The sequence below is a fragment of the Catharus ustulatus genome, chromosome 1, assembly GCF_009819885.2.
Source record: "Catharus ustulatus isolate bCatUst1 chromosome 1, bCatUst1.pri.v2, whole genome shotgun sequence".
In the NCBI taxonomy this organism is placed as follows: domain Eukaryota; kingdom Metazoa; phylum Chordata; class Aves; order Passeriformes; family Turdidae; genus Catharus; species Catharus ustulatus.
In genome coordinates, this window is record NC_046221.1 from 17123383 (window position 1) to 17141666 (window position 18284).

At 41.3% G+C, this 18284-nt stretch overlaps 1 protein-coding gene across 1 annotated transcript in view; it reads right to left on the reverse strand.

Annotated features, from left to right (window-relative positions):
- GAD2 (glutamate decarboxylase 2) overlaps positions 1 to 18284 on the reverse strand; it is a 40825-nt gene that overhangs the window by 13953 nt on the left and 8588 nt on the right. The window contains exons 7-9 of the mRNA XM_033066287.2: positions 15223 to 15338; positions 3930 to 4009; positions 838 to 892 (exon numbers count right to left, since the gene is read on the reverse strand). Of these exons, the coding sequence (XP_032922178.1) occupies positions 838 to 892; positions 3930 to 4009; positions 15223 to 15338 (251 nt within the window). The remainder of the gene's footprint in view (positions 1 to 837; positions 893 to 3929; positions 4010 to 15222; positions 15339 to 18284) is intronic.

Genomic DNA, 18284 nt, shown 5'->3' on the forward strand with positions numbered 1-18284 from the left:
GTGAGGCTCTGGTCACGGTGCCCCAGTTTTGTCAGTGGGGACATGAGATCAGGGGGTCTGCTAAGATTTATACCAGTGTTTCATTTTCATTTCATTTTTAGTTACGTTGATTTCATAAGGAGTACACAGAGGTCAAGAGTGGCTACTTTTTTTTTTGGCAGAAATGACGTTCAAATCATCGAAAAAGTCCAAACTTCCTTCTGCAATGGTCAGTAGGTTTGAATGGCACTCTACTGTCATTTTGCCTTTTTTTTTTTTAAATCTACTGTATTTGTTTTCTTGGGGAAGAAAAGTGCTTTTAATGAAGATTTTTGTTATTAATCAGCTTTGACTGCTGTGTGTCTAGTGAATATAAATGCTGAAAGCACAGGGCTGAGTTCATTCCATACTTTAATCTGATGTTTTAATTTTAGCTTCTCTTAGTGAACAAATGCAAAAGTGTGTGCATTTTTAGAGATATGTGGATTTTAGCTTACCTTCCATTGATTTAGTGAGTCTATGAAAAGTATTTTCAATGCATTAGAATAAAACAAATTACCCAAAATGATTACTCTGGTTTTGACAATATTTAGTTGAGAAGCTGCATCATAGGCTGACAATACAAAAGAGGAGGATGTTATGCAAAACATCATATAAAAAGAAAGCCAAATAGCTCATGGTAGTAGCTCTAAACCTATTTTCTCAGCAACTCTTGCCTCATTAATTGGCAGGCTACATTTCTAAGAAATAAAACTTAATTAGCAAGCCTGTGTTGTTTTACCAAGGAAAACAAACCACTGGCTTTACCATTCTGTGGCGTTCTTTCTTCTTTGGAAGCAGAAAAGCTCGTAAACTTACTTTTTGTTTGGCTTCAACAATTCTTCTTTCAAGGTCTGATGGGATCATTTTCCCTCTGGAGCAAGAGAGAGCTTTATCAGTAACTTTATCGTGGAATGAACTTTTGCTGTTACTTCTTCACTTAATAGTAAACCCAAAGAAGGAGCAAAGGGACTTTTTTGCCCAAGAGTTATGCTGCATTGAAGAGCACAGAAGGACTCTGTCTATTAGTCTGAGTTTTTACTGAATTAGTTTTTTTATAATTATTTAGTAAATATATTTGCATCAGTATGGTGATGGTAACAGAGAAAGTATCTCATGGCCACCCCCATTAAAGACTGATGCTGCTCCTTGGAGCCTCTTGATCCTGTCTGAAGTATCAGTCCTGGGAATAAGCTTCAGTCTCCCAGGGAGAGGCTCAGCCCAACATCCCAAGAAGTTCACTGGGTGCCAAATCCTGTGATTCTCCCTCAGCAGGCTGCCCAGCGTTGAACAGTGTGCTGTCAGCAGCTGTCTCTGTGTTCCTTTCCCAGGGATGACTTTTCCCAGGTTTAGTGCATTACATGTTTGCATTTGCTGGATGTGAGAAGCTGCTAGTTTAGACTCACTAAATGCATTGTCAGACTCTTTGCACTGACTGTGTTTGCAACACCTCCATTATGAACCATCTACTTCAGGTTCAGACTCAGTAGTGTAAGGCTTGAAGGCTAGTTTATGAAATCTTGTAAATTAACTAGGTGCAGGATAAAACAGTGCTGATACTGAATATTAAGGCTATGGTTTTCTTTGCTTTAGACACAAGCACGTCTATAAAGGAAGAGGCAGTATGAATACCAGCAATACAAACGTGATAGATTCCCATGTTACAGAAATAATGTCTCCACCACCTTTGAATGTTGGACATTTAGACTGATGCAAATTTTTAAAGACTTTTTCAGATTTTTTTCTTTCAGTAGGCCCACATTACCTGCTGCTATAAAAAAAGAACCTTAAAGCTCAAAATGAAGTTACATGGAAACCAATAAACACATTAGTTTGTAGTTTCATTTTGCATGAAAACCCTTGAACTGTTTCCACGACATTTGGATGCATGTCCTTTTTAAAAAAAATATTAATTTATTGTAATAAGATGCTATTGGTTTTGTACATTTTCGTCCTCACATAGCTTACAATAAGATGGTATTTATTTCAGTAGAAATGGGTTTTTACAGCTGAGTTTTTTTGCAAATCCTGCATATTCAATACACTAAAATACTGAAAGAATAACTAAAAAATAAAAAGTTCTAAAAATCTAAAAATTCAACCCAGATTTTTCTTGCAGAAGTGCAAGGAAGGGCTAAAGAGTATTCAGCTTCTTCCCCTCAGATATATGTACTTGTTCATACAAAAGTAGTAGTTGTCTTATTCTCAAAAAATGTTCCTGGGATCATTAGAGAAATAAAGAAAATAAAACCAAGTCAAAGAAGGGCAATGAGTTCCTCCTCAAAACATAATTTAGATGTTGATCTTTAATAGTTTGTGATTTAGTGAGCTTGTGCATAGGAACATACACAGAACTGGGTAGATGCTTTCACTACCCAAAATGTTTTACCACAGCAAGCGATTATCCAGCCCCATGTCACATCAAGTAGATGCAGAATTCAAGGCCAGGACAGTGCAGTACCTGACCAATGTCAAGGTTTACCAGTTAAACAAGGCAAACCTGGCAGGTGTGGGTCAGAATGGGACAGAGCCACCAGGAAGTATTCCTGGATCATCTGAAAACATAAAAAAGATATCAAAGTGCTCCTTCACCATTCCACAGGCCCACATTTTCACAGAGGGTCTTCTCAACCACAGCAGCCCACATCCTGTGCAAACAATCTGCTGTGTCCCTGTGCTGTCTGTGAGACACACAGGAATCCTGCTGTTTACTTCAGCTGGGCAGGCCAACCATTGTGGTCTTCACAGAAAACCATCATGCTGAATTTGCACAAGAAGAAAAGGAAGACACGATTTCATTGATCCACATCCATCTCCAGTGAACAGAAACAACTGGGGATTTATTTTGATGTGTGTTGGTTGTTCTGACGTAATTAAATCCTCTTCAAGGTGTGTTCAGTCTTTTGTTAATAAAGAGATAATAGGACTATAAGTCAATGTGCAGGCACTGTGATTAGCACTGTAAATTGCTTACTTGATGCTTGTTTTTTAATGTGGGAGCAGATTATTTTGATAGAAGCAAAGCCTTCCATCTCTGTGAGAGATGAAATTAATTCAATACCTTGTAAGAATGAGGGACTCAAATTGCATTTTCTATTGGAAAGGCTCTCAACAGAATCAATAATAATTGTTCTAATAATTTTTTGTCCCGTAAAAAGTGTTCTCCCCAAACCAGAAAATTTTTATCAGAACATGTCGATTTTGTTAATATACTTTTTTCACAAAATGGGTTTTCAAAGAGAACTGAAACCTTTTATTTGGGTGAGTTAAGCAAGGAGTTATCTACCACCCTTTTTCAGAGCCTGTGTGAGCTGCAGATTTGTTGCCTCCTGTGCAGTTGGTTTCTAAGGACCACCATCCTCCTCAGCCCATGCTTCCCACAATGCTGCCAAGATCCTTCTCATCCTATCCCAACATGTCCCTGTCAAGGGCACTGAGGGAAATGCAATCCAGTTGAGAATGATGGTGGGGGCATGAATGAATAGAATTATATTAGCAAATGCTCCTAAATATTTTATTCCTATAAAAGGCCCACTTCAGCTCATTTTAATGGTTCAAAATGTGAGATTCTGATTTGACCAAAACAAGCTTCCTTCGAGTTTCTTAGCACAAAATGCAAATTATATTAGTTTGATATCCTGTTTCACATCAGAATGAAAGAAAAAAAAATCAGAAACCTCTTAGGAAAGGAAGTTTTAAGATTTTTTATGAACACCAAAAATGGACCCATAAAGAAACTAACAGAGCCAGTTCCTCAAGTGGAATGGATTAGTGTAAGCTGCTGAAGTTGACAGTGCTATGACAAATTATACCAACTGCTGACCACATCCTACATACTGTCTCTGAGATGAGCACCTGATGATCCTCTGTTATGCACCACAAAGAAAGCTGTATTTGACATCTTTACTTACCTTTCATCGCATCTAATCAAAATCACACTATCTGTACCAATACCCAAGGCCGCAGCTCCCTTCTTCACAGAAAAGTGACTCTGAAAAAATACGTTCATTATTATTTATGGGTTTTATTGTTTATTATGTAATTGAATATAAAACACTACCCTCTTGCAAACCCTTCAGGGAGAAGTCCCACAAGGCAGTAATTACATTCAGAGCCCTTTTGGAAACTGATCACTGTAATTTGAGGTTTCAAAGCAGGTCACTACCATCAACTGGAGAAACAGCCACCACTCCAATCTGGGTTTACTCCTGGAATATTACATACGCTACTGGTCGATGCTGGACCTTGATGCACACCTGCAGCTTCTATTGCTTGTACAGATTCAGCTATCAGCTTGATTTACTGAAACAAAATAGTCTTCCCTGGAGATTCATTAAGTTTGTGATGTCCAGAGTCGTGCTACAATGTATTTTCTGCCCGAATAATATACCAGAGAAATTAATGTAGGAAGCCTAATTGTGATCTCATGCCAGTGAAAGCCAGTAATAACTCCTACTAATAAACAGAGCTACTGAAGTTTTTAATCAGCATAGAGCTATTATTATTATTATAGTAAGATTATTAGTTAATCTGTATGTACAAAATAAAATGTGGAAGTTACATACTGGAGTGCATGTTGCCCTAATTTTCTCTCACTCATAGGACCTAGCTCCCAAGTCAGTGCTGGTGTATAATTCTAAATTTAATCCCAGTGATTATGATAATGCAGCAGTTTTGTACCAAATTATAGCCCCAAGAATCTGATTTTGTATTAACTCAAACCTGTTAACAATGTTGTCCAAAGTAATTTTAACTACAGATTATTAAACATTAAAAATCTGGGAATTCTTTAGATACTACAGTATTATTATCTTAGGATGTAACACTGTAAGAAAGAACCAGAAGATAAAAAACCTAACAAGGCTTTTTAAGCGTCCAAAGTGTTAAAGAAGAAAGGAAGACCCAGTTTCCAGATCACAAAGGAAAGAGGTAATCACTACTGCTTTGTCAAGGGAGTATTTGCAAGCAGCAGAGAGCTGCAGGAAAACAGACTGGCAAAATGGTTACACGTGTGGACTTCACTTAAAGGCCATGAGGGCACAGATTCACTGCACACTAAAGGGCTCTAAACATAATGAACACTTCGAAAATTACAGTAATTCTAAACCAACTTAATAAAAGAGGAAGAAGAGTAGAAGAACTGCAACACGTACATCTAACTTAAAAAGTAAAAAATCTCTGTGTTTTAAAAATTGCTCAGGGAGTAGTTTTCATTGAGTCTTGACTGCTATGGTTAAGATTGCTATGGTTAAGAGTTTACACCACAAATTCCTTTTTTTTATATGCTGCATTCTCACCATTTTGGCTAAAATTCTTAACATTTTCATGATGTCTGCTGACTTTTTCAATATCCAGAGATTTTGAAGAAATCGTGGTAAGTCATGTTTCACTGATGATATATGGACAATTTGAAAATTCCTCAGAAAAATATTTTAATACTACATTTATTTTTTAAATGCACTGAGTTGGTACAGCTTTTCCCCATGGGATATGGCTGCAGTGTAGAGTACAGTGAAAAATGTGTTGAGCAGCCACTGAACATGTTGCCTAGATGTAAAATCGGTTTTTGAAGTCCTAGTACAGCAAATCACCCCATTCCCTGAACTAAGTACACCCTGAAATGTAAACTTACACACAATGGACTGACTTGCATAAACTGATGATAAATGAAATTCATATTCATCACTTAGATGAGTCACAGGGGATTTGTGCCTGTGGTGAAGTGTCCTGCTGACCTAGCAGAACCTGTTGGTTCCTTCCTTGCAGGTAGCCCAACCAAGCTGACATCATCAAGTAGGCTTCCTCTGCATCCTGGGGGAAACAGGCACGTCCAGGAAAAGATTCATCCAGCATAAGGGTGCCTGGTTTGGAGTGGGTGCAGAATGATGTCAGGTGAAGAGGTTTCTAGCCCTTCTCTCTAAACAAAGTCCTGTGATATCTGCTGTGAGAACGGGAAGTGGACAGCATCTGCAGCCACCAGCGCTGCAGACACTGCACGTGTTTAACACCCAGGCATTGACCAGCCTAAGAAAGACACTGGTCACTGGTAGGTTCACCTTAGAGAGAGAGTTGGTTGTTTTTCTAGCTGGGAGTCACAAGCTGCTAGGAAGAATTTGTACACTGAACATCCCAGCTCAGCCATCACACTGACATTTTTCATGGCATGTTATTTACTTCACAAAACTGAATTTTTGAACAAATGCATTTCCAAGAGTTTCATCAGCTTCACTAAATTCAGTGGACTTTTCCCCAGCACAAATGCACTGTAGATGAAGGTTTGGATTGTGACCAACCCACAAACCTCTAAACATCAAAGATACAAAAGTCTGTTCCCAGCCCTGTGGGCCTCCCTGAGCCCTATGGGGCAGCAGTGCAACATTGCAAGAGTGGGGAGGAGAAGAGGCCATGAAATGGTTATTGGCAGGAGGAGCCTTAAAAAAAAACCCAAGTTTAGGAAAGTATCTTGGAACTTTGCAAAAATTGAAAACAGAGCAAAAATATTGCCAGCATAATGACAGTTCACTGATATGCTATATGAAGATAGAAATGAATTAATATACTTTAAAAAATTTAATCAATTTTTTAGTCAGGTATTACACAAACTGATATGCACGTACTGGGTGGTGTAAATATATAAATGCAGGTAGAGATTTAGGAGTGAAGAGTCACAAATATATTTCACTAGGGTTTGAGTCGATGACATTACATTCATTAATTTTGCTCCTTACTCACACTAGTTAAAAAAAGATTTACTGTTGTAATTTGTTTTTCTACTAGAAAACAGAACTATTCAAAGTGCCTTAAAAAAGAAGAGACAGATTTAAATGGTCTACTACAAGGAAAGAAATTAGGCCCATGTGCTCAAAGGCATCTACTGGAATATGGCCAAGTTCAGCTGCCTTGCTAAGAAGTCTCATGGCACTGCTAAAAGAGCACTGGGGAAAAAAAATGAATGTAGTGCTGATAGCTCTGTTGCCTGAAGGCTTTTTACAGACTGAAGGGAATTCAGTGGTCAGGAAATAAAACTGGTTTACGGATAAATTGGGAAGAAATACAGAAGTCTGCGCACAGAAGGGTAAATGCTGTTACAATTTCTAAACAAACTCTCAATATGAAATGGCTCAATCTGTGTATACAGTCACAGATGTATGACTGCTGTTATGTTTTAGGGCAACACCACAAGAATTACTCCAAGTGCTTGAGAGGCTCTGAAAGACCAAGGATGACATTAAAATAGAAAAGTTATAGTTGTAGGACTAAAGAAAACGTTCACAATGATAATTAATAAACTTTGGTTTAATATTCCTGTGATGGCGCTGTCTATGTAATATAATGGTAAACACGGAAAACTATAAAGGTCAAAGAGATGAGAAGGCTTGCAGAAATAGACCTGATCAGACAGAACTATTCACAGATGATTTAACAGGGCTAACAAGGAAGGACATTAAATGTGACCCCTTTGCAAATACCAGTGCTACAGACTGAAGGAAGGTTCAGGAAGGGAGCCTGAACACCATCTTTCACAACACAGCTGTGTAAGAGTTACACAGATCTGAAGCCTTATGGTGGGAGAACCAGGGACAAAGGGAAGACAGGTGCAGGCTGCTTGACGCAAGTCCTGAAGGAAAAGCCAGCCTTGGAGACGCTGAAAGGTCTGGAGTTTCATCACTGTCCTGGGCTTGCAGACAGAGGAGGACACACAGGTGGGAATGGGCTGTCACTTCAGCTTCCTGGCTTCCTCCTTCCCTCTCCTCCTGCACTGCAAAGGGTGCATAGAAGACTGCAAATGCATCCCCAATAGAGAGGAACCTAATTTCTGTATGGAAAAAATGTGGTAAAATTCAGTGGTGGAGACAGCATGGATATTAGTGACTCAGGATGTATTGATGGTCAGAAAAAAATATTATGAGCCAGGGGAATTTTTCCTTTTTCTGAAATTTCAAATGCTGTTAGGTATAGGCTTGTTCCCCAGATAGTCATTTTAACATGGTTAGCTTTGTAAAGTAGAGACAGTGTAAACGTATTACACATGCAATAACAAATAGGCCCTCTGAAATACTGAAGAATTAGAATAATTAAAAATGCTATGATGCTGAAAAGTATGGCATTGTTATCTAAAGTGCTTCAATATACAGATGCTTCTATTTTTACAGCTCATCATCTGGCATGGTTGAAGCTGTCACGAAGAACCATCCTAATGCCATGAGCCCCCCAGGGCATGGCTGTTTTTTCAGATTGCTGTTTCTTCTTGCTTACATAATTTGTGGAGGTGGCTTATCAGTAACCAGTTCCCAAACGCTGAGCAAGCTAAGACATCCTGCAGCTGAAACTCCCCCGAGGTCAGTCACTAGCAGCCTGGTGCCCAGCAGATCTGGACCCCCAGCCTCACCTCATCATCTATTCACCAGCAAAGGAGGTGGACATGCTTTCCTCTTCACCTCTCCTGGGCTTTAAGCGATGTGCAATTCCTGAATATGTAGGCTGGGCTATTTACCTCTTAATAATCTAAAAATGCGTGGCTAGTCCAGGCTCACTGTTTGGGCTCCCACAAAAGTGGGAGAAAAAAGTACCTCCAGAAGGCACTGATCTCTAAGGCTTTGGCATCTGTTTTAGACTTAAGATGAGTTGTCTTCTGCAGATCTTGCTATTTTTATTGGTCATAAAATGTGTATAGACTAACTCAGATTAAATGGTTACACTTTAGGTGATTAACGTTAAGCAACATGAATCCTATCTTTATCATCTAATTTCAATCTACAGCTTCTCCTTCAATTACCTACAAAAAAAGCAATACTGTGTCCTACCAAAATTTTAAATACACTGTAATGAGAGATATATTTGCTATGGTTTCATCTACCATTTACTGCTATTCAGTTTCTAAGTTACTTGTTATTATCAGGAAATAAATTAGGATATTAATGTTTCTGAACATTCCAGTATGTACATCTTTGGCTTTTTTGAAACACACAACTTCATGCTGCTTTTCTAATCAGAAAGACTCATTTGGTTGTTTTCTAGTGTGGTTAGTTTTGTAGCACTGTATGTGATAAGAAATGTTGCACTGAGTTCAGGAGGATACTGTAAAAGCCACAAGGTATTGACCAGATGAAGGATTAGACCCAAATGATGACTTTCTCCTTTAGGATAGACTGCACTAGAGCACTACTTTTATAGAAAATGATTTTACTTTAATTTGAATGGTGCTACCTGAATTAAGTTGTTCCTGAAATAAGACTAAGTTTTCACTGTTTCCCCGGCTTCAAATACAATAATTTTTTTTGTTATTATGCAGTAAGTAATGCAAAGAAAAAAATGTGTGAACCCATCAGTTTGATTTTAAATTTCCTTAGGTGGAAACAAATCTAATTTCTAATTACTCTGTATGCCCAGAGTGTAATTTACAGCTCTGTAATCTACGCTAACCAAATAGAACACAGGACTTACAGGGTCCTCAAATCCTTCCATGGAAGCAGCACCTCACACAACACCCCTTGGACTGCTTCTGGCAGGTGGCAGTTCTGCAAATGTCTCCTAAGTTGCAGGGACACAGGGCAACACTACGTATCATGGAAGTGGTAAGCTAGAGATCAGATTTTCATTCATTCTACACAGAAACCAACCCAAAGTCTTCCACAGCCTGTGTGAAATGGTCTATCAAACTACAGACACAGAAGTCACTTTTTAATGTCCTTCTCTATCAGCACCAAGAAGCTTCAAAGTAGGCTTCTGAAACCTTCTAAAACTGTTCAAATAAAAACTTCCCAGTGCCGCTCTTACCCCACAGATACCAGAATTGTTTGACACATTTCCTGCAACTAATGGGGATTATTCACAAAGGGAAAGCAGCATGCACAAAGCTGAAGAGGTGATTTGTGGCTAACTGCCTCCTCTGATCTAGCTGTTGTGGGGATTCTGAGTGCACTATTGCTGGGAGGGTGCTCCCCTACCACCCCAGACAGCCACCTGTCCCAGTGCTCACCCAGAGGATGAGGTTCCAGGTGTGTCCAGCTGTCTACAGTGCTGATACCTGGAGAGCCAACAGACTCCCCTTCAATCAGTACCTGCCAGAGCTGCACTCCTAATGAAGTCATCAGCAGCACAAGAGCAGAGCAAATGGAGAGATACCAGAGGCAAGGAGAGCCTCCTCTGTATCCTCTGTGGTCTCTAACTGGGTGAAGAGGTTCCTTATTGTCAGATCAGACTCAGTCACCTGCCAGTTCTTAACTTTGCATTTTGTTTTCTAAATCTATGGTAAGGAACAGTGCTGCTATTCCCTCACTGAGCACCTGACAAGATGTTCCTTCTAGGTCAGTGGGAAAGTAAGAAAGATGCTGTGAACTACATGAGAACAGTCCTACTGAGCAAAGAAGATGAAAAAATTTATGTCATTCCAATTATGACCAGTCCTTTTTTAATTCTTCGAACTGTGGATTAAGCCCATACAGTCCCTAATTAATCAAGTCCACAGAAATTCTTTAAGCTATTTTCATATTATCAATGAAAAGGGCCAAAGGCTGTTTTGTAATTTGAGCCCACCTAGTTCTCTACAGCTAAACTTTCGCTTTGCACACTTTTCCTCCTAAGGCAGCGTGACTCTGTGCCTTTGCCTACTAGGTGCAATCCCTGCTCCATACTATTTCCAGCTCTTGGATACTCTAAGGCAGTGCTGGTTGGGCAGGTCAAAATCATAATAGGGAATGGGTTAAAATTTAACAGGTCTTGCCTTGTATACAAATGGAACAACTAAAATATTCTGAGAAGGCAGCAATCCCTTTCAGCAGCTTTCTCCATGCTGAAAAAGGAATTGACTCCTCTGAACAGTTACAGCAGTCTAATGGTGATAATGCTGGAACACAGGAGGAGGCCTTCACTTTAGATTTTTCATTGTGTTTGAAATGACAGACTGAAATAGCTTTTTACAACTGGCATCCATCACTTTTTCCCCTCTGAGTCAAGGTCCCTTGCATCATGTGCAGTCCAGAACAGCTGCCCTGAAGGACATCACTGCTCCTGCATCAGTGCAAATGAAAGAAGACTGATGATGTCCTGCTGAATCCAGAGGACTGAATAAAATCCTGAGTGCAAGTGCGTCTCAGTGAAATTAAACCTGAGGAAGACCAACCCAAATTGTTTCAGGGTACTTCACCATCACTGGTGAAATAGAAACAAACAGAAGCAGTGTGCTACGTTGTGGCTTGGGAAGATTTGTTGTCTGGGAATGTGCACAGTAGGAATAATCACGTAACCTATTTTAGGCACCAAATGTAGGTTGCGTAAATGAGGAGGCTCTTTATGGTCAATGCACAGAAGTAGGTGAAGCCCTCCCAAAGGTGATTTAGAACATTTAAATTTAGGAATATTTAGATTCCTAATTTGGATGCTCTGAGTTTCTCTCCGGAGGTGCTTCTCTTCACTGGTTGTGCAGAGTGAGGTTCCTAATTTTGGAACATGATGCTCTCCTAAATTAGGGATGTAATTACTTAAAAGCTGTGAATTACTCCTCCCTACCCTTCTCCCCCACTGGCAGCTGAACCTGTCATGGCATCAGACTGAGCCAGATTCTGATTACAGTAGTAGTGGTGGCAACTGTGACACAACTTCATTCATTTATAGTACAGGAAGATCTAGACTAATAGTAAATGAAAATAGTCACATCTGGGATGCTGAAATTCTTCCCTGAGAAGTGCCGATACTGAAATCTTTGCATCTGACTGAAAATTTCAAAATCAGAACCCCTGAATTTCTAAACACTTTTACTAAAATACAATAAATATAGTTACTTTAAGCTTTGTTTACTATCATACCATGCATGCAGAGCATGGGGAAATGGTACTATGGATCTGCTGCTCCAGCTAGATCCCTACAAATCTATGTGGGCCTGATCCCTAAAAATCTACTGGGCTTGAATTCTCAAAGAGCTGCCTGAAGTAATCCAAAGCCTCTCTCACTGATTTTTGAGTGGTCCTGGGACTCTGGAGAGTTCCCAGCTGACTGGGAGCTCGGGAACATCATCCCAATTTCCAAGAAGGGCAAGAAGGAGGACCCTGGAAACTACAGACCTGTTAGCTTCACTTCAGTAGCTGTAAATTCACAGAATTATTCTGGGAAGTACTGAAACACAACATCTGGAGGACAGCACAGTCATTGGTCAGAGCCAGCACCCTTCATGAGGTAAAGTCCTGCTTGTCAAACCTGATTTCCTTCTACAACAGGTTAACCCACCGAGCTGATCTAGGAAAGGCAGCAGATGTAACCATTATGAACTTCAGCAAAGCTTTTGATTCTGTCTCTCACAGCATCCTTCTGAACAAAGCATTCAGCTCACAGCTGGATAACCCTGCTACAGGATGGGTGAGCAACTGGATTATGGGTGGGCACAAAGGGTTACAGTGAGTGGGGGTGACAACAGGCTGGTGACCTGGGGTTCCACAGGACTCCAACCTCACCCCTGTGCCCTTTAACACCTTATTAATGCCTTGGACACAGGACTGGAAGGGATACTAGGTAAGTTTGCTGATGACACTAAACTGCAGAGAGCTATTGATTCCCTCAAGGGCAGAGAGGGCCCACAGAGAGACCTCCATAAATTAAGAGGACTGAACAATCACCAACTGCATAAAGTTCAACAAGGACAAGAGCCAGATTCTGCACCTGGCATGGGTCAGCCCTGGTTGTGTGTAGAGACTGGGCAAGGAGAGGCCGGAGAGCAGTGCCACAGAAAGGGCACTTGGGGGTGCTGGTCCACGGCAAGCTGACCATGAGCCAGCAGTGCCCTGGCAGCCAGGAGGGACAGCCCTGTCCTGGGGGGCATCAGGCACAGCTGGGCAAGGGAGGGGATTGTCCTGCTCTGCACTGCACTGAGGCAGCCTCACCTTGCGTATAATGTGCAGTTTTGGGTGCCACAGTATGAGAAAGACATGAAGCTGTTAGAGGGTGTCCAAGGAGAGCCCCTGAGGATGGTGAAGGGTCTGGAGAGGAAGCTGAATGAGGAATGACTGAGGTCACTTGATCTGTTCAGCCTGGGGGACACTGAGGGGAGACCTCGCTGTGTCCTTCAACAACCTCATCAGGGGAGGCAGAGGGGCAGACACTGATCTCTTCACTCTTGTGACCAGTGGCAGGCCACTAGGGAAGGCACGAAGCTGAGACAAGGGAGGCTTAATATCTGGTAAAGGTTCTTTACCCAGAAAGTGGCTGAGCACTGGAACCGGCTCTCCAGTGAGGTGGACACCAGCACCAAGCCTGACAGAGTTCAAGAAACTTTTGGACAATGCTCTCAGGCACATGGTGTGATTCTTGGGATGTCCTGCACAGAGCCAGGAACTGGACTTGATGATCCTGATGGATCCCTACCAACTCAGGTTCTACAGTCTGCTTGTTCCATGGCCATTGTCTTTCAAAAGCATCCAGCCATGGCAGAGAGAAACCACAGTCAGGCCAAGGAGTCTAAAAGTATTTAGATTATCAGCATGATGTGATTAATGAGACAAGTGACATTTGCATATCTTAAGTGCCTATTAAGGTCCTGCATGACACCTCCTATCTTAGAAAGGATTGTACTTCTAGGCCTCTGCAATTTCTGTAACAGCTTCTGCTGTTTTGAGGGTTAAATCAAGATTCCATGTCCTTTGGGCAATTAAGGGTTAAAGGGTTCTGTCTTCACATAGTGCAGCTTCTTAACTTTTCTAGAAGAGGAAAATATACTTTCTATAAAGCTTGATTGAGGAAGGGAAAAACCTGCAATTTTAAGATGCTTTTAAAATGTGACGGATTTTAGATGCTGTCCTACAAATTCTCTAGCATATTTGACTTTTGAATGTTTAATCTGCTAAGGGAGCTGCTTCTTCCCTGGCATGAAAACACAATTATTAAAGCTCATTTCATTATTTTGAGACTGATAGCACAATTTGGGTCATTGTTTAACAGTCCATCACTATTAAAACAATGAAATTCTCTAATGATTAATAGGATTTGTTATTTTAAATAATTATGCTGAACCTTATTTGCACGACTTAGACTTGTTACTTCCATAGGAGTAATGTATCTCTAGCTGTACATCCAGCTTTGGAAAGTTGCTACTCATCTGTAGACTGTCCTCTTTAACTGCTATGGGACAACAATTCTGCAATGTGGAGCCCACAGCTGCGTATCACATCTCATTTCATCCTATTGCTACGAAAGGCATCCTCAGAGAGATTTCCCCCTGCACTTTTGTGACTAATTGTTAGGATATTTTGCTCTTCACACTTGTGTAGAATGCGAGCACATGCTATGGTAAGTCAAAATAGGCACCAGGAGGACATTACTACCTAACATGGACAGTATCCTCTGAGCCTCACCCACAACTGAATCCTTTCCGGCTGAGCCCACACAGCTGGAGAGAAATTTAGAAGAGGCCAGTGAAGCCCAAAAACAGCTCACAGTCCCTCCTGGGATAACCCCTCCTATTGCCTTTCCTCCTGCACCGACATTCTCCACTCTAAGCTACAAAGAGTTTTAAATGGTTGTAAAGCCAAAACCAATCACCCCAACAGAGACTTCTGTGTGGCTGTACAAAGAGCAAAGAACTCTCTCTCGAGGACTACTCCTGTTTCTCCTGTGCCCACTTTGCCTCTGGCACTGCCAGGTCCCAGGAGTGCCTGTGATGAACCCCTGTGTGCTGAAGCTTTTGCTCACAGGCAGAAACTCACAGCAGAGCCCAGTTGCCCAACAAACACTGCAGCTGCTCTGCTGTACACATACACACAGCATTGCCATATGACTGTCTTCATGTACGTTATCACCTTCTCATTAAATAACAGCAGGAGTGGTTTCAGAGAGAAAGATTTTGACTCAAAAGGATTTTCTGTTGCCCCAGAGTGACCCAAACAGATGACATTCCTGGCAGAAAGTGCTGAAGCCCAATGATGAGCTCTCCTTGTTTGATGTGGTCCTTACCACTCACATCAACACTTACATGGACACAAGTGAGAGCAAAGAAATGGCAGTGGTTTGTAGAGACTGCTCTGCCTGGATTTCAGCCACAGAAAAGTGCAGAGATCATCCCTCTATAGATCAAAAAGCCAGCCTCTTCCCATGTTTTTATTCCCAGTGAAGGAATAACAGAAATGAAGACAGTTGCCAACAAATTCCTGTTCAGATATTTTCTTCATCATAAATTCATACAAGCAGATGTAACAGATAGGAAAAAACAGAAACACATACATGTTCTGATGTGAAGGCAACCAGTCTGGGAATAGCTGCCATTCCTTTTTCTTTAACTTCTGGGAACATCTTGAAACGTGCAATCAACATAGCATACATGTTAGATATGGCACCACCTGGAGTCCACAGTAATATACTGTTACTTTTTCTATTCATTGTAATATCATTTCAGAACAAACAAGTCTTGCTATAGCTTTTCTAACTGTAATGCTAATGGCTCTGCCTCGTGGCAGAAACACAAATTCTTCTTCCTGATGCTCCTCACAGCTGGGCTATGTAGTAACAGGATCTGCTACACATAAATAACAACTTATGTAAAAAGTACCACTGCAAAAAATGACTGGTGCTTCCTTTCACCCTCATTCTATCATCTCTCCCTCAGTCCCCAGTCTTAGCTTTCCATGTGCCATCAGTACATAATCCCAACACTATTCTATCCCCTATGCAGATGCCCCCACAAGGCAACTTCCTGAGGGATTTCCAAGGGCCAGCTAATCTGCTCTCCCCTCCTAAATCAGGGTGGTTTCATGCCCCAGCTTTGAGAAAATCCACCCACTGAGACCCAACAGCCACTATCTTCTGGATAACTGGAGTGGGAATAGGGAAGAGAAAGGAAAAAGGGTAATTCTAACAAATATTTTTCATTTTAATTGTCCTCTGATGGGAACAAAGGGAAAAGGTTAAATGTCCCTAACATTTGCCTTAAAATCACTGGCATACATTCGCTTAAAATAGCCATTTCAGGATGGGTATTTAACCCACTTCAATATGGATATCAGATCTACAGCTCTGCAGTGGTCTGTTTTTCCTTTTTGAGATTTTTTACAAACTGAGTCCCTGTGTCTACAGTGGAGCAATGTTTGGCTTTGCATTAATGCTGCATGAGCACTATGGGAATATAATGCAGTACCTGAGGCAGAAGGTGAGAACTTTTACATTTTTATGCACACGAACACATGCACAGACAGGCATGTATACATTAAATCCATCAGGTTTATCCTGTATATATATATAATACATATACACAGAGATTGATTATATATCCATGTTGATGCACATGTATTTATATAAAGCAAAGGTTTTAAATGAACAGGATGAAATGCCAGCGAGGTAGAGTTCAACTATTGCAACATTCATCCATCAAAAAATGGAGTGAAGAGCACAAGATGTGCACCTCCAGAGGTTGGTTCAGCTCATCCTATGGCAGCTGTTTGTGGTAGGTGGAACTTGTCCTGCAGACACATTCCCCACTCTCCCTCGAATACATGGGAGCTGCTGTAACTAGCCCAGGGTAGACACCCGATGCTTGGACAGCCAGAGTGAAATAAGATACAATCCACCCTTTGAGCAGCTGAAGGAAGCACTGGTGGGTATCTGTGCTGGCAAATTTAACATTGTTTTGACTTTTGTAAGATTTGTTTTAATCTCGCTGGGGATATATACTGTTCCACAGCCCACACAGGCTGTGCCCTTCGTTTCCAACCAGTATCCTAGCTCTACTCTTGCACTGAGGCTGCCCTGCTGTGGGCTTTCCCTGACCCCACTGCCCCTCCTGTGAATCCAAAGGAAAACACCACAGAAGAATGACATTGCTGGCATTCGGGCCAGTACAGATTGGGGTTTTCCTTCCCCTTTCAATTATCTTCAGAGATATGAACACATTTCAACACCTCTCTTCAAAAATGAAAAAAAACAAGAAATGGAGAGATTAAGAGGAAATGCCCAGATACCTGTTCCTAAAAAATGCAGATGTCATGCAAGAGCTGCTATTGATGATTTAGGTGACTGAACTAAGTTGAAATAATTTGGCCTATCTTGTCTAAAGTCATTGGCTCAGTGTCAAAAGGATCAAGACTGAAATGTTAAATGTCTTCAATACCCGGGTTTTCTATTAGTATTTATTACTCAGTCATTTAACCTTAAGTTTATTCATAAGCCTGCATTCTGCTTTTGATTTGTTTTGTTCACATCCACAGTGAATTGCAACTAACAAAATACACCTAGAGAATTTGGAAAGAATGGTCAGGCTTTTAGGCTTCACATGTATTGATACTGTATATTTCATTCCAGAGAATGCAGACAGAATCTTTTCTTTACAACAGTAAGGTCTTCAGCTAAAGTCATGAAGTGAGAAGACTTACAGAAATTATTTTGATTATTGCCTAAAAAAGCAGAACCTGCACACTGAGTATTGCTGCCTTGAGAAAATTAGAAATGTGCACTTTGCACAAACCAGAAATTGCAGAGAAAGAAAGCATGAGAGGGGGCAGCCCTGCAAGTGCCAGTGCAGGTACATGCCTGCCAGGGAACCTGTCCCCACACAGCTTTCAGCTCGATGAAGTGATCTCTGACACACCAGTAGCTGTGTCAGACCTGGCCCCATGCCAGGCAACACATTCTGCAGTCCCAGCAGGGCCAGCAGTTCCTCCTGAGACACCTTTCCTGACTCACACCATCTCTACCTGAGTCTGCCAGAGCCTCGAGCCTTTCCCCCAGCCTGCTGCTATGCTCTGCCCTCCAGAGCTGTCTGGGAAGCATTGCTATAGCTCTTCTCTCACCCTGCAGGTCCCTGACCAGCCCAGTGGGAAGGAGCTAAGTGAGGAACCAAGGGCAGCTGTACCAAGACAGGTCAGGGTTGGCAACCAACCACTGCTCAGTTTCCAAAAGCTTTTACTTTGGTCCTGGGCTCGTGATACACACTTAGATGAATGGTGTGATGGAGGCCAAAGTTTTCAGGGGGATCTCTAAGCACCTCAGTAAAAGCTGTCAGAGTTTTTGCTCTCAGGCTTTTAAAGTAAGAACTCATGAAAAAGCAATGCCAATTCTTCTCATCGATTTCTCTACATCTATGGAAAGGGCCAGACTAAAACTCCCACACCACTTCCCATGTGTGCATCCAGATGTGAGAAGCTGAAAATGAGCCTTGCCTGACCTTCGTGGCCTCAGAGAGCTGAATGTCCTAGGCTGTCATCAGTGAGGACTTTCCTCTACTCAAGAGTGCACTCTGTCTCTCTCCAATAAGTCAACTAACTTCCCTTCCAGAAAGGCTCCTTCTGCAATAG